Source organism: Zalophus californianus, chromosome X (genome assembly GCF_009762305.2).
Source record: "Zalophus californianus isolate mZalCal1 chromosome X, mZalCal1.pri.v2, whole genome shotgun sequence".
In the NCBI taxonomy this organism is placed as follows: domain Eukaryota; kingdom Metazoa; phylum Chordata; class Mammalia; order Carnivora; family Otariidae; genus Zalophus; species Zalophus californianus.
Window position 1 is genome coordinate 117737680 of NC_045612.1, and position 27171 is coordinate 117764850.

General features: G+C 47.4%; 1 protein-coding gene across 2 annotated transcripts; it reads left to right on the forward strand.

Moving 5' to 3' along the window:
* The first annotated feature begins 622 nt into the window (after positions 1 to 622).
* Positions 623 to 27171, forward strand: ASB9 (ankyrin repeat and SOCS box containing 9). Of its 2 annotated transcripts, none has more exons than XM_027608342.1 (7): positions 623 to 964; positions 8778 to 8857; positions 16608 to 16715; positions 19079 to 19229; positions 21737 to 21871; positions 23130 to 23321; positions 26970 to 27171. In XM_027608342.1, the coding sequence occupies exons 1-7, from the start codon at positions 874 to 876 to the stop codon at positions 27092 to 27094; spliced, it is 882 nt and encodes a 293-aa protein (XP_027464143.1). In that variant the 5' UTR covers positions 623 to 873; the 3' UTR covers positions 27095 to 27171. The 2 variants fall into 2 exon arrangements, with proteins under 2 accessions (XP_027464143.1, XP_027464145.1); XM_027608344.1 differs by lacking the exon at positions 623 to 964 and adding an exon at positions 2249 to 2343.

Genomic DNA, 27171 nt, shown 5'->3' on the forward strand with positions numbered 1-27171 from the left:
CCAGAGTAAAACTTTTTATAATTAACAAAGTAGCAGGTTTCTCCCATACCCCACGGTCACTGCAGCAACCCATTGTCCAATAGCAACCATTAATTATTTATTTAGAAGTTAAAGCACAGCGTGGGGAGAAAGGGCAAAGCAGGACACTAGGATTTAGGGAAATCCTTGGGGTCAGAGGGAAGAAAATAGAAGTTCTGTCCAAGGGGGCATTTTTGTAACATATAGACACATTTTCCCATAAGAAACTCCCAGAAAAATTGAAACCACATGTGCAGATGGCCTGGGCGTGCTGTGCATGTTGCTGTGCAAGCAATTCAGCAGGGCTGCAGCAAAACCAGCTCTCTCAGCTCTTGGGTTCTGGGGCTTTCTCAACCACGAGAAGCCCCCAAAGAACAAGCAGATCCCAGCAGAGCAAACAACGTTGCAGCAGGGAGTGGTTTCCTTACCCCCACCCTGTTTGTTCCCTTTGCTCTCCAAAAAGTTACAAACTGGCTTTCCTTCCTGATAAACCAAGGCTTCCTCACTGATTGGTCTCAGTTTGGGAAAGGACGTGACATCAGCAACTTTGCAGACTTGGGGCTGGGGGGCCGTTGTGAGCTTTGGCCAACCTCCAGGCAGCTAGGTGGAGCATGTGTGTGCGTGCGTGTGTGTGTGTGTGTGTGTGTGTGTCTGGGCGCGTGCGTCTGGCTGACCACAGGTAGTGCTCAGATTACCCTGCCTGTTCTGTTCTCTGCTGTTCTCTACCGTCTGACCAGGACGGTGAGGCTCAGCCAACCCCAGCACTGGAATTCCCAGGAGCAGGGGGAGCATGGAATTTGGACTCTCCTGAGCAACTGAAGTGGAGCACGGAGCTTCCCTGCCCAGGAGAGCACCATGGACGGCGAACCACGGGGCAGGAACAGCAAGTCCCTGAGGCCAGGGGACCCTCCTGACACCAGGCTCCTTTCAAACCCGTGGATGGGGGGTGAGTCGACGGGCTGCGGAACCCGAGTGCTGGGGAGGCTGTCTAACGTGCTTAGGGGAGGAGAGGGCGGGTGATTGCAGGGGTTCTATCTGGGGTGTGTCCGCAGCACTGGAAGGTATCTGTCCTTTACACGGTTGTTCAGAAAGGTGTACACCTCTATCTGCAGAGTCTCAGAGACCATACAAAGTCGATTGTCACAGTTTATTCACCAGTAGAAACGTCAGCTCCAAAGAATTATCCTTTGTGGGCCAGATGTATCATGTATATTACATTGGAGGTATAAAACTTATAAATAGGATATTTTTACTGCCAAGAGATTCATGAAAAGGTCTTAGGTATTTGGCGTGTAGGCGGGGCTGGGTTTATAAATGATGTCCAAACGTTGAGTACTGATTGATTCACTTTAAAAGGAGACTTTTTTTTTTTTTTTAACTTTGGAGAAGCATCTTACAGGGATGATTCTCACCTGTCAGGTGGTGGCTTTGCTAACTATAGAGTCTCATGCCTCTGGGCAAGTGTCATTTTTTGTGAGCATTCAGCAGGTGCCTGGTGACTGAAAGGATTCTGAAAAATGGGTCTAAGCATTAGAGGAGCAATGATGACTTTCAGATTCATGTTATTAGCAAGGCTTCCCACAACACTTGTCTATCAGAGGGGCAATATGCAGGGACCGAGCAGTTGGGTAGGATTTATTACTCTGTCATACAGCTGCTGAAAGGGGGGAAAAAAAACCCAGAAGAAATAAAATAACAAAATGCCTTCCCTCCCACTGACTGAGCGGATAAGACTGCTGTGTATCCAATTTTACTCGAAAAAGGAACAGAGCACTCCACAGTAAGTAGGATTTGGATCCGCAAAGGCAAAACTGGACTAATTAGGTTTTTTGAGCACAAACTTGGAGCAGTAGAAAGCAGAGTGGCACCAAAAATTGCTTTTAAGAAATGAATTTGATGATTTTTTTTTAAAGCAGCAAATTATATTTCCAAGTTCATTTGGGAAAGAATCAGTAATTGGATGACTTCCACATGATTATTTTATACCTAAGTATGATGTTTATTTTTATTTCCACTCCAAAGAGGGGTGGCAGCCACTTTTCACTGATTAGGGTTTCTAAAGGTCCTAAACCAACTCCATTTGGGGCAGGATCGGTGGGTGGAGGGGAGCAGGTGCCCATATACTCAAAGGTCTGGTGCTTAGAAAGTGGATACACTGTCTCAAGTACGATGCAGAGAGTCTTAGGGAGTCTGCTGAGGACAAGTTTGGAGAGATGGAACTCAATCATGGAGCTGCAAAAGGCTCGGTGGAGTTAAGCCTTCATGAGGCAGGGAATTGAGAGCCATCGATGGTTCTGGAGTGGAGCTCTGGCAGTAAGGAAGACTGTAAGTAAATGAATTTGGTGGCCACAGTCAGGATGGATGGTAGGATCACGGGAGATTCCTGCACTAATCCGCTGGTTCTCCAGGTGTCTCATGCACGGGCGTCACCCAGAGGGTTTGCTCGCGTGCAGATGGCTGGGCCCCACCCCCAGGGCTCCTGATGCCCTAGTAGGCCTGGGTGAAGCCTGGGAGTCTGCATTCCTAATAAGCTCCCAGGTGATGCTGATGGTGCTGTTTGGGGACCTGGCTTGGAGAACCATGCACTCACTATCTAAGCATGGAGCTTACGTTTGGCTCGAACTTGGGAAATGACAGAGAAGGGGGAAACGGGTGACAATTTCAAAGGAGAGAGCGTTCAGGCTACATTGCTTGATTAAATATTGGGACTAAAGGAGGGAAGGCAGCCGAAACTGTAAAGTTTTGAAGGCTAAATTAATGTCAGACAAGGGGATGAGGTAAGAGAGAAGCTGGGCACAGGAGCTGGCATGGGAGCAAAGTGAGGAAGGGAGGACGGGGCTTCTGCTTTGAACATCAAGCGCACAGCGTGACCATGTGGCCCGGACACTGGGAAAGCGATAGGTCAGGGTGCCGAGACCTCAGAGTGCTCTGCACGGGCTGTGCTGAAATCCTGGGAAAGGAGAGCTTGTCCGCTGGCCCAGAGCTGAGAGCCAGGGATGGAGCCTGGGGCTAGGCCTGCAGGTGAGCGCGCAGGACCAATGAGTTACAGAAGCAGGAAGAGATTCGGATGTCGTCATTCCCCAGGAACTAAAGGAAGAGAAGTTTCCAAAGAAGCAGAAGTCACAAGGGCAGATGGCAGGACACCTCTGCTCTCCTCCTTCCTCGTCCCCTGCCTCTGACTGGCCAGGTCCCCCTCACCTTCTGCCCCCCAGCACGGCCACTGCCACCACGAAGCCCTCCTAGGCTTCTCTGCTGCTCCCTTCCTGAGTGGAGCCCGGCTCCTCCTGCTTGGTGCCAGCCCTGCCTCTTGGGCACAACCTCAGTTCTAGCCGAATTGCTCTTGGTTACGCTTCTGCAGTCCTGGCCTTGGTGAGGTGTGGAACGTCAAGTACCCAGAACGCTGTTTCCCAGCGGCCCTGCTGAGGTGAGACTCAGCTCAGGTGAAGCATGCCCCCCAGGACAGGACCAGCTCGGGGGTTACCTAGGGCCCAGGTGCTGTTCGTCTGGGGGAGCTTGGCTGCCGCCTTCCTGGCTCGCAGGTCTTTCTCGGCCTCCTCCTCTGAAGCCAGGGAGGAAAGGATATGCAGATGGTGCCCAGCTCTTCGTAGAGACTGGTTTAATGCTTCAGTCCTCTGCCGGGAGCAAAAACCAAACAAACGGACAAAGGAATGTCTTTTTTTTTTTTTTTCCCCCCCCGAAGATACCTTGTTGTGGGTTGAATTGTGTCTCCCCACAAGACAGGTTGGAGCCCCAACCCTCAGAACGTGACCTTATTTGGAAATGGGGTCATCGCAGATGTAATTAGTTAAGATGAGGTCACTCTGGAATACGGTGGGTCCTAATTCAATGACCGGCTTCCTCATAAGAAGGAGAGGGGAGAAAGACAGAAGGCCTGTGACAGCAGAAGCCGAGATTGGGGTGACGCGTCTAACAAGCCAAAGACCCAGAGAAGATGGACGGTCACCACCTGAAGCTAGAGGAGGCAAAGAAGGAAGGATTCTTCCTTAGAGCCTCTGGAGAGAGCATGGCCCTGACAACATCTTCCTGTGTGACTTCTAGCCTTCAGAACTAGGTGACAATGAATTTCTGTCGTTTTAAGCCAACTTTGTTACGGCGGCTCGAGGAAACCAAAGCATACCTCCTCATAGCAACTTAGGAGAATATGCTGAAGGAGAGACGATACGCCACCCATAACCCACCGAGTAGGTCACCACTCCTGCAGCTTTTTGTAGAGAAATTTCTTTCCTCACAAAATCGAGCCTATCCTGTAGGGAGTGGGCTCACACTGAAGGAGGAGACAGGCACGAACAGGCACGGAGCGGAAGCAAGCCCATGCGCTCGTGGTGGATTTTGAGCTATCGGGGTGCCTCGGCTTTTCTGGGGAAACCTGCCTGACCAGGCAGAATGGGTGCTGCCGTGAGGTCCCTGTGGAGAAGGCAGCCTGAGAGAGAGACAGACAGAGACCAAGAAAGAAGAGGCTGGGTGATGGGGCTGGAGAAAGAATGACAGTGGACAGGTCTGACGAGCCCAAGAGCTGCCTCAGTGGGCCTTTCTGTTCCCTGTTTCTGTTTCTCTTCCTCCTCTTTTCGTTTGTCCTGAAATCCAGCCAGGGTCCATCATAATTGTGACGCCAGCCCCCAGCTCCTCTGCCGTGCCGGTGCACACCCCTGAGCCTCCCCTTGCTGCGCCCCGTAGGCCGAAGGCAGACGCTCCCGCCCTCTTGCGGCCACCCAACCTCCCTTCCTGCCCCTTGACCTCGCAGAACGTTTCCCAGGAGGGAGACAGATTTATGCCACTGCCTCAGAGCTCAGAGCTTCGTTAGTAGCTCTCCCCAGAATGTACCAATTAACGCCTTTAAAATCTCTTCTGAAATAATGGAAAATTTAAAAAAAATCATTCCAGAATTGCAATAAAAATGAAATGACAGCCTTCCTAATGCGCTGCAGGGTTTGACGGAGACTCGATTTAAGAGGAAGGTAGGTTTTGGGGCGCCTGGGTGGCTCAGTCGTTGGGCGTCTGCCTTCGGCTCAGGTCGTGATCCCAGGGTCCTGGGATCCAGCCCCGCATCGGGCTCCCTGCTCGGCGGGAAGCCTGCTTCTCCCTCTCCCACTCCCCCTGCTTGTGTTCCTGCTCTCGCTGTCTCTCTCTCTCTCTGTCAAATAAATAAAATCCTTAAAAAAAAGAGAGAGAGCGAAAGGTAGGTTTAATGGCACTAATTGGAGGACTGGTGGAGCGGGCTCATTAGGAGCGTGGCATGCCCCATTTTCACCTCGAGCCCCACTGCTGTGTCTGTGGTGTTGCCAGCGACCCCACTTGGGTGTCGATTTTCTGGCAGTAAAACCAGTAGACCGTGGCCGAGCGAGGGTTCGGGAAGAATCCTTAACATACACTCCGGGCTGTGTCGTGTACAGATAATGGCCCTTGAGTTTCAAAGATGGTGGTGGGGTCAGTGGAAGAGGGGATGGTGACCTTGAGTCCCCACTTCATCCAGTCTCCTCCTGGGAGCATTTGTGCCTTCTGGCGGGAATAGGTCCCCTTTCCTGGCCTGCATGCTCTCTGGCGTTAGCAGGAAGGCAGGCAAAGCTGCCATCCATAGCTCAGTGCCTGCCTGGGTGTGGGTTCCGGAAAACCCTGGGGAAACCTGTCCCTGATCTTCCCAGGCAGGACCCACACAAGATGTCCGTCTCCATCGTCTCCTCAGTGTTTTCCAGAGTGAAAGAGAGTGTGTGGGGACCAGTCCCTGTTGCAAATTACGGTGTTTACTAAACCATGTGTGTGCATGTAGGCGTATAGATACATATCTCTACGCTCTCGATGCTAGAAAAATGTCCCCCTACCCACTGTCACGATTTTAAGTCTTTACATAATCACTCAGTTGTTCAGAGACCTGCTGAGGCTGACGTCCTCGTATAAATGTGAGATGAAGTTTGGCTTTGCCAGGACCCAAGTTTTTCTCCCAGGCAGGGGCGGTAGACGCGTTATGAGAGGCTTACTGAACCCTAGTCTGAAATGACTTTAAATTAGAAAGGGAAGTCTCCTACACTGCTGACGGGAAGATGAACTGGTACGACCCTTTTGGAAAAGAGTTTGGAAGATCCACAAAAGGCTAAACACTGGGTGCCCGTGTCCTACAGCGCTTCCACTCCTAGGTATGAATGAAGCCAAGAGAAATGAAAACGGCCACGCACAGATTTGCGCATGAGTGTTCCTAGCAGCGGCATTGGTAACAGCCAAGAAGTAAAAACAGCCCAGGTGTCCATCAGCTGATGAGCTAATAAATAAAATGCGGTCTATCTATACAGTGGGTGTTACTTGGCCATGGAAAGTGGTGAAGTACTGATACGTACTATAATGTGGATGGACCTTGAGACCTGACGCTTGGTGGAAGAAGCCAGTCGCAAAGGACCACGTACCGTGTGATTCCACTTACATGAAACGTTCACTTTGGCAGATCTGTAAAGACAGACAGTATATCAGTGGCTGCCAGGTGTCGGGGACAGTGAAACTGGGGAGGGACTGCTAATGGGCAAGGCGTTTCTTTTGGGGATGATGAAAGCGTCCGAAAATTGACACCATAGTCGTAACGGTTGCACAGCTCTGTGAGAACCAGCGAATTGTACACTTGAGGTGGGTGAATTGGATGGGATGTGGGTTATAAGTCAATCAAGTTGTTAGACAGACAGACAGATGTAGATGGTCATCCTCCCACCACGTGCACCAGGGCAACACCCTGTGCTTCTCGATGACACAGACTGTTGTCTGCTTTGTCAATACCACATTCTAAAGTCGGGGCACCAAACCGTTGCAGGTCGCCTTTTTTATTCTTCTTAAAGGAGTACGCAATTCTTTATTTACTGTAAATGGAAGAAGTAATGGTTTCAAGACGAATGAATAGAAAGTATAGCCCGTTTTTGTCTCTAGTGGATAATATAATTGCATCATTTTTATGAAATCTAAACAGAGTTACAATTTAGGACCCAAATTACCTGCCCGGACTGTTAAGGCTGTCAAGTCTAATTATCTGAGCTCCCTTTAAGAAAGGGGAATGTGCCAGCTATGTTTCTTAGCAGCTGAACACTTGGAAGGAAAAATGGATTAATCATCACGCACATGGTGATCCATTCAGGTACATTTGCAAATTTCTTTTAAAATGGATTTTCAAAACCTTAATTTTTGGCTCTTCCTTCTCACTCAAGATTTTGTGCGGATTGTATTTTGCATTAGCTCTGAGAGTGCAGAATTAGTCGTCCTTTTAATTCTAACTTGGAGACAGATCTTTCCATATCTGCAGTCTGGAGGGTAGGCTCCAAGCCCTAGAAACAGCAATATTTTTTTCCTGAGAGAATCAGGAACCTCAGAGAATGCTGCGAGGCCATGAAGTTTCTATTGAGCATAAGGTTTTGGAGGTAGGAAAAGCCATTTCACGTAAGGTACTCATAGTGACCCCAGAAGGAAAGCATTGGATGGACTGCGTGTCGGTAGGCTTGTTCAGCTTCCTCTTACCTATAAATGCTTCATGAATCTGTCTGGAAGGATAGTAGTTTGCTCCCTGGGATAGATTTTCCAGGGCCTTGATAGCTCCGGATAGCAAGGCAGACCTCAGCCAACACGTGTTAAGTACAAAATGTCCTAACCTCCTCCTTTCTGGCTTTTTCGGTTGGTAAGGTGGTAGTAACTGCCCTGGTTCCCCAGGTCTCTGTAGGTTTTAGGAGACACACCGGTTCCTTTAGGAGGCGTGACTGCTATCAGACCATTCTGCCTTGTCACATTCTGACTTCCTGTGTTTGTTCTGGAAATCAGACACAGCTTGAGATGAGGAAAATCAGGTCTCTGCCTCATTCGGGTTACCCCCACATTCAATTAGAGAGAGGAAAACATTTAATGTGTTGGGATAGGGTTTACAGGCTTCCTTCCGAAGAATGTGTATTTTTCCTATATGGTCATAGAATATGTTTGCTATTTGAAATAGCAGTGATGATGGGGTATAATCAAGACTCTGCTTAATGGTAGGGCAGGATAATGATAGTAGCTAATAGGTATTGAGCTGTGGGTAAGTTTATTGCTGTCTTCACATGACAGGGAAGGAAACTGAGGCTCAGAGCCTGTCCAGGGACCCACAGCTCAGAAGCAGCCAAGCGGGTCTGAATTCAGAGCTCTCTCAACCACACTGGCATGCTGCCTTTTGGGGTAAATCATGTCCCCATTACAAGGTCAGACTGAACTCTACTTTGTGCTTGGTATTGGGACAGAAGATAGTCCATAAATAGATATGGTTCTGTTTAGATCTGATTTCAAACCTAATGGTGTATGTAATGATGTGATTACTACTATTAGTATATGGCACTGTTTGCCGAGATACCAAAGTTCGGATTTCATGCAGGAAGCACGACAGGCCGCCACAGCTTAATACGCTAATGCTGGTAATTAGTGAAGCTCTCACTTAACGAAATGGACCCTTTGCCTTTGAAACCAGTGTGTAAATGGAAGTCCAGTGGTCCGTCATCCCAATCTACCTCTTTTGTCCTCAGTTTGGAGACTGGCTGGAGATCGTTCTTTAGCTATCTTGACATTTCACATAAAATGTGTACTGGGAGCATCAATAGCGGGGGGAAATGCTGAAGGGCTCATGGGAGTCTTGGCTGATTGACTCCAATGTCTCCATCCGGGAAGACCCCTTGGGCTCTTATTGACAGGCGAGGATGCGCCTCAGGTCTGTAGCGCGTTAGCAGGATGTAACCTGTTCCTCTCTTTCCATGCAGATGTTGTGTCTGATTGGACTCCTGTGCACGAAGCTGCCATCCATGGACGTCTGCTCTCTCTGAGGAACCTCATCAGCCAGGTACGTGGCTTTTGAAAAAAAAAAAAAAAAGACATTAAGAATATCCTATCGCTCACCATGCTGAGAAAAAAATCAGTCTGATTTATTAAGATAGAAATTTCCTCTTTGGCAAAATGAGGTGAATCCCGACCCCTTTAATCATTTTATCTGGAGGCTGGCGTAAATACTAGAGTTTAGTACAATTCTATGCACATAATAGGTACTATTGGGCGAATAACAGGCAGATTAGCGCATTCAAGTTGCCTTCACTATAGCCGATAGACTGTGTTCTTGAAAATTATCATGCGAAACAGTTTTTCTCACCTGGGGCAATTTTGCCCCTTAGGGGACATTTGACAATGTCTGGAGACATTTTTGGTTGTCACAGCTGGGAGTGGGGGTCAGTGGGGAGTGCTACCGACATCGAGTGGATAGAGACTGAGGATGTCACTAAACATCCTACGTTGCGCAGGACAGCCCTCTACCTCAGAAAACTATCCAGCCCCAAATGTCAGTAGCGTGGAGGTTGAAGACCCCTGATGAAAAAGAAATGCTTGAAAATGTCTTTTTAAATATGTAATCTTAATCATTTCGAAGACCTTTTCAGTCTTACGGAACCTCTAGCTGATAGTGGCTCTGCCCAGTTTGATACCAGTTTCTCCACTCCGCAGGTGTCAATTTCAAGTACACATTAATTTGAGTTTTGCTGGTTTGAAATTATTGGGGACTTAAGCAAAGATACTTGTTAAAAAAGCAGTTGAAATCACCATTCAAAATTCTAATAACAGTTTTTGTTCAGAATGTTCTGTTTTCTGAAAAGACTTTAGATCTTTTCAGGTGGGAGCTCTTGGCCCTTTCTGGACCCTGGACCCTTTGGCAGTCTGGCAAAGTCCATGGACCCCTTCTTGGCCTAATGTTTTAAATGCATGAAACACAATACTGAGAAGACCTATCAAATTAGCCAAAGAACAAATATGACATGGTGATACAAACTGCATTAAATGAGATTTAGTGGTGATTCCAGTAACTACCATATTTTCTAAGTAGGTTGAGTGGGTATTTTGAGATACTCTAGATGTCTACAACAATTGTGAGGCAATAAAAGTGTCTGTGATTGCTGTCAGTGACAGTCCTATGTACTGCTATTACCACTGTGGTTTGTCGTCTGGATTCCTAATGGAAGGACATCAGACGTTTTAGGTAGTTGTCAGTGAAAATAAATGTTTTAAATTAAAAAAAAATTCCAATTTCATGGATCTATCTAGACTAAGAAATCCTCCTGTAAGATAACAATTTCTAAAGAAGAACTTCAGACTACCCTAAGCCACTATCTTAAGCTGCTTATGGTAGCAGCAGCCTATTATAAACAGAAATCTAGATAGTAACACATAACTCTAGCTAAAAGCTGTTAAGCTGCTTCTCAGATAAAATGAAACATTTACCTTATTTTGATAGGATGAAAAATGATCACTGTAGCTTTTATCTATCACTTATTAAATTGGACCGATATTCATTTATAATCAGTATTTATACGTTTACTGCACATCAGATGGAACCATATCTTTATCTAAGCTCTATCACATTTTTTGAGCAACTTATCTTCTTGGAACCTCAGTTTCTGCCTTCATAAAATGAGCATGCCAATAACGACCTGTATCAGTCAGATCTTGCTGGGCAACAAACCACCCCGAACGGAGGGGCATAATACAATAAACATTTATTTCTGGCCAACAAGTCCTTGGGTCAGCCAGCCTAGGCTGGGCTTGGCTGCAAGCTGTGGGTTGGGGGCAGCTCTCCTGCGTGTCTCCCATCCGTCTTTGAGCCGCCTACCTGAGGAATTTTGTCCTCAGGGCAAAAGGCTGGAGCACAGCAGGGCAAGCCCAGCAGGGCAGAGTACTTCTGGTCTGTTCATGTCACATCTACCAACATCCCGTTGGCCAAAGCAAGTCAGAGGACCAAGTTTGAAGTCAAGGATGAAGGAGGTACATTTTATCAGCTGTGAGGTGATGGCAAGGGTGTGAATGTATTACACTGCTATAGGAGAGTAAAGAATTAAGACCAAAAATCCAGTCTATTAGGTTACCTTATGTGGGTCTGCGAGGATTAACTGAGGTGGCGTCATGTAAATTACCTATTCCAGTTACCGTCATCACACACGGTATTTATTTTCTGATTACGATCTAGTAAGACTTCGGCTAATCAAAGAATAATGACAAACATGGTTGCTAAACCAAACATATTTTAGGAAGGGAAATAAGACCAACATTCAAATGTCTATAAAACAAAGAGAAAAGAAAGAGGAAAGGAATTCTCGTTTGGCCCAAGAAGGGAGAAACTGAATCCATAACTATTCTTCACCATGGCTTCACATTAAAATATCTGGGATGTTTTAAAAAAAACAACAATGCCTGGGCCTCACTCCATATATTCTGATTTAAACTGGGGCAGTCTTCATGCATTGGTAGTTTTTTTTTTTTTCAGATTTTATTTATTTATTTGAGAGGGAGAGAGAGGAAGGGGGAGGGGCAGAGGGAGAAGGAAAGGAAGAGAGAATCTCAAGCAGATTCCCTGCTGAGTCGGACTCGGGGCTCGATTCCGTGACCCTGAGACCATGACCTGAGCCAAAATCAAGAGCCAGATGCTTAACCGACTGAGCCACCTAGGTGCTCCCCTGCTTTGGTAGTTTTTTTTAAAAGCTCCTGTAGAACCACTATGTTCAAGGATTTTTTTTCTTTCTTTTTTTTTTAAAGATTTTATTTTATTTATTTGAGAGAGATAATGAGAGACAGAGAGCATGAGAGGGAAGAAGGTCAGAGGGAGAAGCAGACCCCCCGCTGAGCAGGGAGCCCGACGCGGGACTCTATCCCGGGACTCCAGGATCGTGACCCGAGCCGAATGTATTATTTGTTTCAGGGGTATAGGTCTGTGATTCAACAGTCTTACACAATTCACAGCGCTCACCATAGCACATACCCTCCCCAGTGTCTATCACCCAGCCACCCCATCCCTCCCACCCCCCTTCACTCCAGCAACCCTCAGTTTGTTTCCTGAGATTAGGAGTCTCTTATGGTTTGTCTCCCCTTCCGGTTTCGCTGTTCAAGGATTTTTTTTTTTTTAATAAAAGAGACCGTTATGATAGTGTAGGAGAGAGAGAAAGGCAATTGGATGTGAAAGAGATAGTAGGAAGAAAGAAACAAAAAGACCAATAAGTTGGATTTCATTAAAATTAAGAACTTCTTCATCAAAAGGCAATATTTAAAAAGCAAGGAGGCAAGCCACAGATGAGAAAATATTTGCTATGTGTATATGTACATCCATCCATCCATCCAATGAAGGGCCTGTATTCCTTATCTAAAATCAATACAAAAAAGGATAGGCAACCTGACAGAAAAATGAGCAAGAGACTTGGACTGGCACTTCGTAAAAGGGGTTTTCCGAATATTCAGTAAATGTATCCCACTATGCTGATTAGTAATTGGGGTAATTCAGATTTCACGTAGGAGATGGTACTACCAGCTCTTCCCAGCAGAAGGGGTAAATGTGAAAAGACTGATGATACCAAGCTTTTTACTTGTGTAGTGATAACATGTATATTTTCTTTAAGATAATTCACTGAGATTTACACTTAGGCTGTATGGACTTTCTTTATTGCACTTCGATAAGAATTTATTTTAAAAAACAGTAGCGGTTTGTTAGGTCAGCAGAAAGCAGTCATGGTACCATGGGACCTTAATTTGGTGGTTCTCCATCTGGACTGCACATTAGAATCGCCTTGAGATGTCTGGGATAAGGTGGGGCTCTTAGAAATCCTGATACCTGACTTCAGCCTCCTTTGATTATATGGCAAATGCTCTCAGATGCAGCCTGGGTATCAGGAATTTGAAAGCTCCCCAGGTGAGTCCAACGCACAGCCGAGACCGAGAACCTTAGCAATAAGGTCTGGCTGCAAGCAAGTGGTGGAGACTGGCTGTTGAGTTCCTTGAATAAAACTCCTTATGCTGCCCCCTGCCATCCTCAAAGGGCTAAATCACTACCGAGTGGAAACGAGGAACGATCCCGGTGTTCTGAAACATCAGATCTTTCAGATGTGGCAGCTAATGGAAGGCTAAGTGGTAAAGAATAAGAAGAAATCTCAGATCATGACTGCCTGCGAGTTACAGCGTGCTAAGCATACATCATTTCTTAGTCCTTGTAACAACCTTATAGGGGAGGTACAATTGTCCCCATTTTACAAATGAGGAAACTGAGGCTTAGGGAGATAAGTAACTGGCCAAAGGTCACACTGCTTGTTAGGTGATGGTGTCAGCATTTGAATTTGGGAATCGCGCTGCTTACCACCCCCCCCCCGCCCCCGCCCTGAGGTCTCCATCCTAGGTATGAGACAAGATAGTGGGGCCATTCAGAGAATTCGGGCTGGTGAGACAAGGAACCCTTTTCAGGGAGAGCTTGGTTGTTGGCAGAGGCTGAGTTTATGTTGTTAGTTGGGTCTCTAGTTGGTTATGTCTTAGCAGGGAATTAGAAACATGTACCAGGGGCAGAGATTTAGTTTTGAAAGCCATATACAATGTGTAGAGAGTATTGAGAGAAAAAGAAAGATCTGAGGGCAAGTCCTTGAGATGCTTGCATTTAGGAGACGTGAGGAGGAAAGGGACAGAGTTAGAGAGACACAAAAGGACAGTAGGAGGTCAAAGATCGAGCTTTTTTCAGGGAGAACTTGGTTTTCGAAGCCAGAGGAGAGGTTTCACGAGAGTGGGATGAATACATAGCAAATTCAGAGGCAGAAGGAGGCAGAGGACAGGGCAATAGATATTGGATTCAATAAGGAGGAAGTGTCTGGTGATCTTTAAAAGCAGTTTCAGCGGGATTGTGCTGGTAGATGAGAGAAGGGCTAGAAGTAGAGACAATGGGGACAGACTATCTTTGAATAAAGGGGAGGGAAGCAAAGGGGAGAAGAGCCTTGGCTGGAAGTTTGGTAGAGGGTCAGGAATGAAGATGGGAAGACTTCAAAACGCAAAAGGAAAGTGTGCCTGAGGAGGAGAGAGCTGGGGAACGCATGTGAGAAGGTGGCCGAAGGCGTCATGAGGTGGCAGAGGCAGAGGGTGAGGTCGCGGGCTGTTGGGGCGAGCTCGTATGTTTCCTTCTTTCTCAAAGAAAGGAGCAATGGAAGAACAGAAGACTGGAGACATGCAGAGAGATTTTAGGGGTGGGGAGAGGGGAATGTAAGAAGTCCTCACATCAGGGGGCTTTGATCTTGCTACAGCAGAAGGGAATGATGGGTTTGATGAACGTGAGGGAGACAGCTGCTCGTGACCTTATTCTGCCCCGAGTGTAGAGAATGATGTGTCAGGTGTGTACAGGACAAAGGAAAAAGCCGAACCTTCCTGTAGTCTTCAGGTTGGTTCAGGCGGGCGGGCGGGGGGGGCGGCGGGGGGGCATGTGGTTTGAGGCTGGAACAGAAAGCTGCCAGGTACCGAGCGCTGTGTCACTGTGGGTGCCCAGCCCCCAGGCCCCGTCAAAAAGAGCATCTGACGATAGGCTGAGATTAGGGACAATTGATTACAGAAAGGGTTAAAGATAAGCCATTTAATCCCTGTTTTAAAAACCTGAGAACCCACTGGGAACCAGACTGTGTGAAGTAATGGGTTAAAAATCACCTGATGATATTTTAGGATTCAGATTTGTTGATACTTCCGACCAGTTGCCACCGTTCATTTAAAGTAGTGCCGTAGCTCAGTGAGGGACTGTATGGGCAGTCCTACACTTGCAAAGTGAACCTGAAGGTAAAGGACCCTCTTTGTCATGTGCTTACGTAATGTGTGGTGAAAACTTTTTGTATTGTGACTCATTTCTTGTTTGCATTTTCATTTACCTGGGTTTATGTAGAAGTCCCCAAATGATTGCTTAGAAATGGCAATGGTCTCAAAAAAAAAAAAAAAAAAAAAAAAAAGAAAAAAAAGAAAAAGAAAAAAGAAAAAAAGAAAAGAAAGAAAGAAAGAAAAGAAATGGCACTGGTAACCAGAGGAGTACATTGGTAATAACAGAACACCTAATACGTAATTCCTTTAAAGGGCAGTCTTCTTTCATCTCATGATCTGTTGCCCCGGGGAGTTATGAATTTCTTGTGTATTCTAGCAGTGTGAGTGGAAGAGACTGGACAAATATAGAGCATTGAGCGGGGGCAAAGAAGGATCTGGGAACAAATCTGTGAGGGGATGCCTCCAATTAAATAATAAAATAAAATAGCAGATGCCACGCTAAAGTCCATGGGCAGCACTTGTGAAGGGATCGACGCAATCTTGAGTTGGTGGTCAGTAAGCATTTATTCAGTGCTCACTGGGGTCAGAGGGGATGCAAGTTTACAAAGGAGGGGAAGATGTCCCTTCCCTCCCTGTGAACAGCAGGGCCGGGGGGCAAACTACTGTAAGGGATGTTGGAATTTCTCATTTACGAGAATAATTTACAGGTTATTTCGAGTCTCCCAGAACCCCTCCCCAGGCCCACTCAAAGAAAGCTCTGTATTCAGGATCCTGTTGACTTAGGCGTATGTCCAGAATGATTGGACCTCCCGAAATCTATGAGGTCACCCATCAGAGAATAAAAGCCGACAGGACAGGATGATCAGGAGGCTGACTGACTCATAAATGTCACACAAGTGGAAGAATGTGTGTTAGGAATGATGACGTGGGAGGCAATTCATTGGAATGATTTTAGGCAAATTTTAACTATTAGGGGAAGAAAAGGTACAGTGTATCACCAGGTCATTAATTAAACGAACCATGTTCTTAACTAATGTGTCCCAAGAAAAACAACTTTTATTTTACCCAGTTTCCTCCTGTTAAGGATAATGTATTCCATTATCAGGGCATCCGTGGAGCCTCTCCTGGAGTTCTTTTCATATTTTGCTTGGTTTGGGCTCATAATCTATCTCCTGGAGAGCATATTTTCCCAGAGGTTGATGAACCGCAGGGCCTTCTAACAACTCTCTTGGCTCTTCGGACCTCAAGTACCTAGAGTGAGAACGTAATTGCCCCTCAGCCTTAGGACTTTCTGCCTCTGTCTGTCTGTGGAGGTTCACCTCATGCTTTGGCCCTGTGTTAGTCATCTCGTGCTGTGTAACAAATTACCCCCAAACTCAGCAGCTTCATGTAATAGACCTGTTTTAGCAGGTCTATTACCCACAGTGTCTGTGGGTCAGGAACCTAGACACAATTTACCTGGGTCAGGGACTCATGTATGAGTCTGCAGTCAAGGTGAGGGTCAGAGATGGAGACATCTCTGAAGGCTCGACTGGAGGTGGACCTGAGTGCTAACTCACTTACGTGGCCATTGGCAAGGTTCGGTTCCTCCCGGGTCGTTGGACTGAGGGCCTCAGCTCCTGGGTGGCCGTTGGCTGGAGACCGCTCTCCGATCCTTGTCGTGGACCTCATCGAGACAAAAAGCCAGCAAGTGAGAGGACAAGAGAGAGGGAGAACAAGATGAAAGTCGGTCTGGAATGTGTATCCCCAAGAGTCAAATTGCTGGGCCACAGGCATGCATCCTCGTCAACTCTAGTAAGGGGCTGTCCAACAGTTCTCCTGAGTGGCTGTGGCGTATTATCCTTTCACCAGCTGCACGAAAGTTCCTTTTTTGTTTGTTTGTTTGACATCATTAGCAACACCTTAGCGTACTGTCAGACTGGGAGCATTGTCATAGGGCTGGATGTGTGGCTGGAACGCCACCCTATGGAGCTGTGGCTTTGCACCCCTTACTCTGCTCACTTCCTCTCCTGCAGGGGTGGCCCGTGAACCTCATCACAGCAGATCGTGTGTCCCCACTCCACGAGGCCTGTCTCGGAGGTCATCCCTCTTGTGCAAACATTTTATTAAAGCATGGAGCTCAGGTAAGTGTGACTCAAATAATGTCTTAGAAACCATGACAAATGCCCATTTCCATCCCTTTTGAATAATTTCTGGCATTTTTGACCAGCCTGATTTGAAGGTGGAAGAGGGGTGTTTTTCAAAAGTATTACATCTATCAAGCTTCTTTGCCTTAGCGATAGACGAAGTACCGAATTTTTAGCTAGGGAGTAATGGTTTGAGTCTGCATCATTTTCTTTAACAGTCACTACTAATAAATAGCTGTTGGATTTCTGCCTCTGTTCCCATGGCTGGAAGGTAATGAAATATTATAGAAAACATAGAACGTTTGGCCCCATAAGACCTGAATAATGGTCCCAAACCGTGTTTACCATTTGCTAATATGGGAACCTTGGGTAAGTTATTTAGGTTCTGAGCTTTAGAGTCCGTAGCTGAGAAGAGGGGGAAAATAACAATGAAGCTGTGTGCCCCGGAGAGAGGAAAGAGCTTTGTGGCAGGCACAGCATCTCCGCCCCAGCGGGCAGTTACCAAACACTGTTTCTACCCATTATATTTGGCCATGTAACTAGCCACCGCAACTTAATGACCTAAGACAAGAGCCATTTATTTATCTCACAGTTCCTTGTGCTGGCCAGATAGTTCTTCAGGTCTGGCCTGGTTTGGCTGACCTCAGCTGGGCTAACTTAGGCGTTCCAGGTTAGCTGACAGGTTGGCTGGGGCAGACTGCTTCGTGGTGACCCTGCTGGGGTGGCTGGGGAGACAGGAAACCTCTGTGTGGTCTCTCTCTCGTCCTTTCCCAGGCAGCCTGGCCTGGTTCCCCTCGTAGCAGGGATGCCAAGAGCATCAAAAGAAGGCAAGCTCTCGGCTTGCCTCCCATTTGCTCTTGTCACATTGGGCAAAGCAAGTCCCGTGGGCGAGCCCAGATTCAAGGATTGGAAAAGAAGTCTCCATCTTGTGATGGCAGGAATTGCAACGCTGTGTTGCAAAGCGATACGCATACTCTGCAGAGAATCTGTGGTCGTTTTTGCAAACTACCACCATATGACAAGCGTGAATACTAAGGTGGTTGCTAGGAGCACACAGAAGCGTTGCTGGCCTTTTCTGATGGGGCGAGAGAGGAAATCTGAAGAGGCCTCCTGGGGGAATGATGTCTAAGCCAAAACGCGAAGGACCTGTTGGAATCCGTCTGCTGAGTCGTGGGTTGGGGTGAGTTATGGGCTTCCCGCCCACTGGGAAGAGCAAATGCAAAGACTTGGAAGCGGAAGTGAACCATTTTTTTTTTTTTTTTAACTTCAAATCACTCCTTATGACCGCAGAGCAGAGTGGGTGAGAGGGGCCAGAACACAAACAGCCTCGTTGTCCCTGCCAAGAAAATGGGCTTTGTCCTGAGAGCAGTAGTAGAGAGCCGTAGGTGAGCGCACCATCGGGTTTATGCTGGGGTGAAGAAAACTTACTCCGCTCATGGACACGGGGCTAGGAGGATGCAGAGGCTGAGAGACACCTAGGGTGCCAGTTGTAGGGAGCCTCTCCCTCTGAGGGTTGTCGAGCACTCGCGTGCCCCTGGGAGGGAGTGTCCCCTTAAACTTGGCGCCCTGGGCATCTTCTGTGCCTCACTAGTCCTCGCCTTCCTTGGAAATGGCTTGTGAGAATGATTTCATCGTATTCATAATATCTTTGCTTAATAATGTAGAAAAGTTGCATTTGGCTTTGCTCTTCCCTATTTGATTATAGCCCAAACACTGCGAAGTCAGATGTGAACTTGTAAGTTTTGGTCAGATTTCCAACGTTAGAAAAGATGGCCCCAAAGACTCTAGTTTGATGTCCCTGAAGGACATTAACCAGTCTTGTATCTATTAGCAGATTTATTTCAGCACTTAATTGACTGAAGATATAAATTCTCCTTCGAGCCAGCTGTACCATCTCACTGGTTCTCTCATTAATGAACGAGTTGAAGAAAATCTTCGGCACATATTCACCCTCTATTTCTGTGAAAGTCCTGTTCTAAATTTTTCAAAAAATAATACATTAACATCTCTAAAAGGTTACTCTCACTGCTGGAAAGGACACCGGATTGGGGTGGGACGGGTCTAGAACGGAATGTTTAAAGCAGGGAGATTAGTTTGAAAGCTATATAGGATTATCCTGACTAGTTTCAAAGTTCATGTTCCTGGGGGCGCGGAAGTGATAGAATATTCGGTAACATGTTCTCAGTGCTTTACCTCATTGAGTTTTTCACAGCCTTGTGGAATTTGGCATTTTTGTCCTCATTTTGTAGATGTGGAATCGAAGGCTCAGAGAAGTTAGATAGCTTTTAAAAGTAGTAGAGCCTAGATTTGAACCCGGGACAGCCTACTGCCTGCCTTCAGCCTGGAGCTTTTCTTTCCAGGTGAATGGTGTCACTACTGACTGGCACACCCCGTTGTTTAATGCGTGTGTCAGCGGCAGCCAGGACTGTGTGAATTTGCTTCTGCAACATGGGGCCAGCCCCTACCCGGCGAGTGATCTGGCGTCCCCCATCCATGAAGCAGCTAAGAGAGGTAAATCTGTTGAGAATTTACGTTTTCCACCCCTCCTTCAACAGACATCTTACTGTTGTGAGAGGAAGGGTGTCTTTAGGGGATCTTTTCTCAGTGTGGGGCCCTGGGACCAGAAACATCAGCCTGGCCTGGCAGGCGATTGCAGATTCTTGGCCCCCAGGCCAGACCCATTGACTCAGCAACTCTGGGGTGGGGCCCAGCCATCTGTGTTTTGTTTAGCAAGCATCCAGGTGATTCTGATGCACAAAAAGTTAGGGAACGACCTTTTCAGAGCATCTGGAATGTTGTTCACGGCTGTGGTTCTGGAACAGGGTCTGGCACATGGTAGACTATCCATCAAGATGTGTGGAATACATTGTTGAACCTATGACCCCAGAAAAGTAAAATTATTTTATTTATTTTTTAAAATAATTTTTAAAAAAGATTTTACTTATTTGTTTGACAGAGACAGTGAGAGAGGGAACACAAGCAGGGGGAGGGGCACAGGGAGAGGGAGAAGCAGGCCTGACATGGGGCTCCATCCCAGAACCCCGGGATCATGATCTCAGCTGAGGGCAGATGCTTAATGGACTGAGCCACCCAGGTGCCTTTCAAATTATTTCATAAAACAAATTCTATTCTATTCCTTTTTTTTTTTTTAGGGCCTTAAAGAATATTGTCTCAGGGCCACCTAGGTTTTCTTTTTTTAAAAAGTATTTTACTTATTTATTTGAGAGAGAGAGAGAGAGAGAGAGAGCATAAGCAGGGGGAGGGGCAGAGGGAGAAGCAGACTCCCGGCTGAGCAGGGAGCCCCTTCCCCCAGATCGAGAATCGCATGCTCCACCGACTGAGCTAGCCAACTACCCTTAAAATCATATTTTTTTAAAGACTTAAAATTTTTATTTATTTTTCAGAGAGGGAGCGAGCACAGGCAGGGGGAGGAGCAGAAGGAGAGGGAGAAGCAGACTCCCTGCTGAGCAGGGAGCCTGACACAGGGCTGGGGGCGGGGGGGGGGGGGGCTCGATCCCACGACCCTGAGGTCATGACCTGAGCCAAAGGCAGACACTTAATTGACTGAACCACCCAGGCGCCATCCCCCCCACCTAGGTTTTCTTAGTGAAACAAACTTGCAATTTTTGGAAATATAAGATGCTATATATAGCTCAGGGTAACTCTCTACCATGCCCCGCTTTACTGAGGTATAATTGACAATGAAATTGTATATGTTTAAGGTGTACTAACGTGATGACTTGATAGACACCTACATTATGAAACGGTTACCACAATCAAATTAATGAACACATCTGTCACCTCATAGAGTTACCATTTTTTGTGTGTGGGGGGAACACTTACGATCTACTCTCTTAGGCAAATTGCAAGCATACACTATGGTATTATTGCGTACAGTTACCGTGCTGTATATTAGATCTCCAGAACTTCTTCAGCTGGGGTAATTCTTTTCATAAAACCACAGTTTTCCCGATATTCTTAACTCTGGTGCAAAAAATACAATGGCAAGTTCTGCTTCTCCCCAGTGTCCATTACCATCATTGTCACCATCATGACCACACGTGGCCAGAAGAATGTTTATTTCCCCAGTGGCTGTCACAGAATGGCTCCCCATGGGACTTACAGCAGCCCTATTTCACTGAATCTATCCCTATGATAATTATCTCCCAAAGCACTGACTTTTCTTCGTTAAGAGATCTGTCAACTCATCATATTCCCTGGTTGTGTGGAACTCAAATGATTTTATAAAAAGAGAAACACAGGGGCGCCTGGGTGGCTTGGTTAAGCACCTGCCTTCGGCTCAGGTCGTGGTCCCAGGGTCCTGGGATCGAGCCCCGCATCGGGCTCCTTGCTCGGCGGGAAGCCTGCTTCTCCCTCTCCCACTCCCCCTGCTTGTGTTCCCTCTCTCGCTGTGCGTCTCTCTGTCAAATAAATAAATAAATAAAATCTTAAAAAGAGAGAGAGAGAAACGCAAAGGAGTACTGTTTAAAGCATGACATTCTAGACCAAGCAAGAGCGATTCGGCTTTCACCAACCTAGTTTGCCAGGCTGGGCCCCACTCGGGTTGGATTGGGCAGCTGCTTCTCAGCCTCGCCTGTGTCCACGGTGGCCTGTTTCTCCCTGGGCCGGCCGTGGGTGAGCCTCTGGGCTGCCTCCCTGGGCCCATGGCCCATACCATGCCCTTCCTTCTTCAGGCCTACCTACAGTCACTGTTCCTCCAGCCCTCTGCCCACTCTCCCTTCCATTTCTGTATTCAGTCTGATTGCAAAGCCACAGCCACTTGGAACAGGTTGCTGGTTGCTTCCCGTGGCTCGTAAACCCCAGTCGAGTTCCGCCCGGAGCTGCAGAGAGATAACCTCCTCCGGTCAACCCAGTAACTGATGGCAGTGTGTAAAGTCCTTCCCTGAGCTAAGTAAAGGAAATAGCTTTTGGTCCGTGGCGAGTGGAAGCACGCAGGAGAGAGGGAAGGTGGTGTTTCCCTGGCTAAGAGAATGTCTTTCTTCTGCCCTGGGCTGCAGGCCACGTGGCGTGCGTGGAGACCCTTGTGGCTCACGGGGGCGACGTGGACCATAACATTGGCCACCTGGGCACGCCGCTCTATTTGGCTTGTGAAAACCAGCAGGTGGCCTGTGCCAAGAAGCTTCTCGAGTCAGGTAAAGCAAAAAGCACACAAAACAAGGAAAGAAAATGACAAGTAACCCGAACGTCTTTTAAAGCCGTTTGTATTGTAGCAGGGGGAAGAGTGGGGGCCACGGCGTCGGATGACGTCAGGGTTTGTGGTGGCTGTGTTCCCGGGGAGGGTAGATTTGACACTGTTCACACTTTGGCTCTCTCACTTATAATGAGGACGACGATGCTGATGAGCGTACCTCCTCCCAGGGTGGTCCTCGGTGATTGTCTGTTCTCCCCCCCTTCCGTCTCACCTCCTCCCTTCTGCCAGCCATCCTTAGCCCGGCAGGACTTGCACAGCTGCTGGAGCCGGGCTTGGCCTCCTCCCGGGGCCTTCTTCTGCAGTGTGCCTTGATTTGGAGATTCAGCTTGCCCCGTTTTTAGCTCACTGTCGATCTCCTGTGTTCCTCGGAAAGCCCTGTGTCGCATCATTCTTTTTCACCTCCCTGCTGTTGTCCAGACCCTTCTTCAGCCTTGGAACTCCACTTCAGCACCCCTGTAATGACCTGAGTTCTGCTTATTCTTTTAAAACTCCAGTAACCCTTCCCTTCCCCTGCACGTTCCTGCGGTTCTTGTTGGTTCTACTCATTTGGCAGCCATTGCCATGAATTAGGAGATTCATTCTCCTCTCTCTCTCTCCCTCCCTCACTCCTTCCCACTGTCCTTTCCTCCCTCCCTCATTCCCCCCTCCCCCCAATGCTCTAGGAAGATTTTAAGCTCTTCATCGGGAAACAGTAGGGTTTCTCATCCCTCACAAAACCAAGAACAGTACCGGAACAATCCAGTTACTACTTGTCCAGTGGGCATTGGTTTCCATTTTACGGGGGGGGACAGCCGCTCAGGCAAAGCCACATGTCCCCACGTGTCCCGGTGGGAGCCCGCAGCCGGCCAGAGTGGGGATTTGTAGAGAGCAGAGGGATGGAATTGGCTTGGGATGGTCCTAGAAATCCACCTTACTCCTGAAGAGGATTTTTCTTGGAGGTAGCACGCCTGTGGTCAGCGCTCAGAGGCAAGGTTTTAAACCTCCTATGCTATATAGCTCGTCTTGTACCTTCAGTCACATCGTCCGATGGCACTTTCCCCGTCTTATTCAATGGAATCGTGTCATCTCCCATTTTCCCGGGATTGCCAGGCCCACTGTCGAAGCGCTTTTGTTAAGGGATTTTGAGGCACAGTGCTGTGAGAAGGGGGACACTTGGACTCCGCTCCCTGGCTCCCTCTGTTATTCTTGTGACTCTTTAGGAGCCAGCGTGAACCAAGGCCGAGGTCTGGACTCCCCTCTTCATGCAGTGGCCAGGGCATCCTGTGGAGACCTGGCACTGCTGCTCATGGACTTCGGAGCGGACACCCAGGCCAAGAACGCCGAAGGCAAACGTCCCTCGGAGTTGGTGCCTCCAGAGAGCCCTCTGACGCAGCTCTTCTTGCAGAGAGAAGGTGCTTCTCCTTTGCCCGAACCTAAGCCCTAACCCATAGTGACTCCTGTGGGCTCTCGCAGGAGGCAGGTACATACTGAGTTCTGACTTCTGATACTGTATGAAAGACTATTCTCTGCCGCCACCGAATGTGGGGAGCTGACATAATCTAGTGTTCAACAAGGTATGGTCCTGGTTACGTGGTAAAGAACCATCTGTCGCTTGGGATGTTGAGACAGGCTGTTTTGGATGATCTCGTGTTCATGTACGGGGTAGGCCAGCTTTGAAAGAATTAACATTATTCCAGACTTTTGATATTATATCTAAAACATGCTTTAGAATGACGCAACAGAACCCGCTTCGGGGTACCTTGCCCCCAGGATGCCTTACTGCACTATACATGGGCCAAGCTGCTGCACTTGCTTTCTGGGGGCAAGAATGCTACTCATTAAGTGCTATAAGGTCTTCCTTTAATGATCGACACCAATCTGAAGACATTTTACTGTTGCAAGTCAATCAACACCTAAGTCCGCACTTCCCCCACAAATAAGAACCAACGCTTCCGACCCAAACAACTAAACATTGTCATTGAGGGCTGTGCAAGGGGGTAGGGTGGTGAGGTTGGGGGTGGGCTGGGAGCAGAGACCCCTCCGACGGCATTCATAATTGTCCCTTGTAACGGAGAGCAGCCGGCTCAGGACCTGCTTTTTTGCTCAAGTGTGGGTTTTGTTAAGTTTTCAGGGTTGTGGGACTTTGAAGCAGGCTTCCCTACCTGAGGGGTTCTGATGGCACGTTATCAGATTATACTCTGCCTGCATGCTGAGAATTAGGCTTAGCCCTGTGCAGAGTTGTAAAGTGGCCACAGACTCTTCTTCCTCCTACTCCGACTGCCCAGCATACTTGCAGCCAAAGCCCTGCCTTAGGGCCTCCAAACGAGGCCTGTCCTCCCTGAGCAGTGTCAGCATAAGGCACAGTTCCATAGAAACCCCTTTACGTTAAGCAGTGTGACTGAGCAGCACCAGGCCACTCTACTTGCATTTTGATGATTTGTTTTTAAAAAATTCTATCTATCTATATCTAGGGCCCATTTCTCCAACAGGTACAGATGACACAATGCTTGGGACCCATGATGTTTTTAGGGGCCCATAGAAATGTGTTCATTTCTTTTAAAATCCAAAGGAAGAAAGGGATAAAACTCAACCTGGATTATGTGTGTCTTTATACCGACAGAGTGGTAAAATACCATTTTTTTTTTTTTTTTTTACTTGGGAAAGAGATCCACAAAACCAAAAGTGCCTCATGGCCCCCTAAAGTTACAAAGTCATGTACACACGCACGCACACATGCGTGTGTTTCTATATCTGTCTGTATCTACAGTCCCTCATCCCCTGCCTCGGCAAAAAATCCCATTGGATTTTCAAATTGCCCCCCACTGACTCTTCCCTTCCACTTGATTTCCCCAGGCACCTGCATTCGTAGGCACCTGCATTGCCTTTCATTCCTTTAATTCCCCTTTTGGTGACAGTGTGGTCAATGATCGCACTGGTTTATAAAACGTCATTTGTTCCTCGAGAGAATTACTGCTGCTTTTGCCTCCATGAGTCATTTTTGGGGTTTTGGTGAGGTCACCTCTCAGCAGTCTAGGAGCCCACAGGACGTGGGGCCAGGCCAAGTGCAGAGAGCCAGACCTGCAGATTCAACACAGCAAATTCGGTCTCTGGATGTCCCAGGAATGGAGTTCAGGAGTATTACCACCCCACTGGCCTCGAAAAGCATCTAAAGCCGTGTTTACTCACGGCACACAATGAAAACTAAAAATGACTCTCAGCCCAGCATGGCAGGAGCCACCCTTGAGCGCACTTTGGCTTTAAAGCATCATGAGTGTTGCTGGGGAAAAACAAAAAAGAAATCGAGACCAAAGCAATATGCCAATTCATAGAAAAAGAATGAGCTGGTTTTATTATTGAGTGGAGTGAACTCCTTGAATGCTTGCAGGCGCCAGGAAGTGGCTGCAGAGCTCTAGTGGGTTTTCAGCTCTATATCTGGGACTTAAGGCTCCACTTGTTGTGCATCACCCTACTTAGGGTAAACAGCAGGTATTCAATTAGTACCGGTAGTTGCGCTGACCTTCCTTGGATGTCCTGCTGTTCTGCATCTTCCGATACTTCTTTATCCGTACGTCCCACAGTTGTCCCTGCCCACGTGTCTAGCACATATGATTAGCCACGTCCTTCGACCTTCCTTAGTGAGATGGAATTAAGTTCAGTTTCCCCACCGAGTACTTTTTGCAGTTTGTTAACATACGCCTTTAGTCCACCGGGAAGCAGTTCATTAGCAGATGCCTTGAGTCCCCTGAACAGAGTCCGGAAGGTACCCTAAGTCCCGACAGGGGCCTTGTGAATGTGCTCGGACCGTCCGCATTGACAGGACTGCATTTCTTCCTTTGGTTGTGGAGGTGTCTCTTTCCACCGGTCCTTTTCTCCATCAGCTTTACCCTGCAGCTTGTAGGGATGCTGTCGCAAAGCCGAGGCCACTGTACCCTTTTGCTTGTGTTCTCAACCCTGGCTCCATGATAAGATGACCTGGGGCACGTGCCTTTAAAAAATCTGGATGCACAGGCTCCACCCAACATGTACAGAAGCAGCCGCCCTGGGGTGGGGCCCAACGTCCTGTGGTTTAAAGCTCCCCCTGATAGGTGCTTCTGAAATGCAGCCTGGATTGAGGGCCACTGCTCTATGGGATTCTAGAGGGTATATAGCTTTGTTTTTGTGTGTGTGTTTAATAACAAAAAGAGAATTCCCATTACAGTTTGGTGCAGGGCGTGGGGGTGGGGGGAAATCGTTTCCTATCCTTCTACTTCATAGTGGGGTTTCTCAGCCTTAGCATTGGTGACGTTTTGGGCCACTTGGGGACTGCTGTGCACCCTAGGATGTTTCGCGGCATCCCCAGCCTCTACCCGCTAGATGCTAGTAACACCTCTCCCCCAAGTGGTGACTAACAAAAGTGTCTCTAGGCTTTGCCAAGTCTCCCTTCCTTTTCCCTTCCACCCAACCCCCTGTTGAGAACCACTGTCCTAAAATGTAAGCTCTTGGCTGGTTCCTGATGCAAAGTTTGTGCTAGTTTACTTTTCACCTCTGACTTGAAGCATTGGGTTAGCTCTGAATGCAGAATAGAAAACAAATAGGCCTGAAGAAGATAACATACCCGTAGGCTTCACTGATAGCTCAGTATATTCGAATATCTTAAAATTGCTAAATTATAAAAATGTCTGTATCTAGAAATGCCTTATTTTTTTGGAAATACCTTATTTTTAAAGGTAAAATACAAGAAAACTGTTAAACGAGAATTTCGTTTTCATTATTGGGAATTTTGTGTGGCTTCCTAATTCCAAAATTAGCCGCCTTAAGCCTCCATTAGTGAGACTAAGCTTTGATTTTTTTTTCAGGCTGTTCTAAATCAAAACCGAATAAGCTCATTTCAGCTAGCTACCAGAAAAAGAGAGAACGTGGCCTAAAAATGCCTCCTACTACAAAAGCCCGAAAATGGTCTTAGGCAGAACCACGTTATTTCCCGATACAACGTTGCAGCTTGTCTGCTGTCAGGAAGGAAAGGAGAAGTAGCCTTAGATCAACGACACCAACGTGTGGCTTGTCTTGCAATCTTTCTCCAGGGCCCCCTTCTTTGCTGCAGCTCTGCCGCCTTAGGATCCGGAAGTGCTTCAGGACCCGGCAGCATCACAAGATCAATGGGCTTGTCCTCCCTGAGGAGCTGAAACAGTTTCTCCTTCACATGTAAATGTGTCAAGGGACTGGCGTCACAAACAACGCACCCCGAGTTGTGGCCACTGGCATTTTGAAATAAAGTCAGGTTCA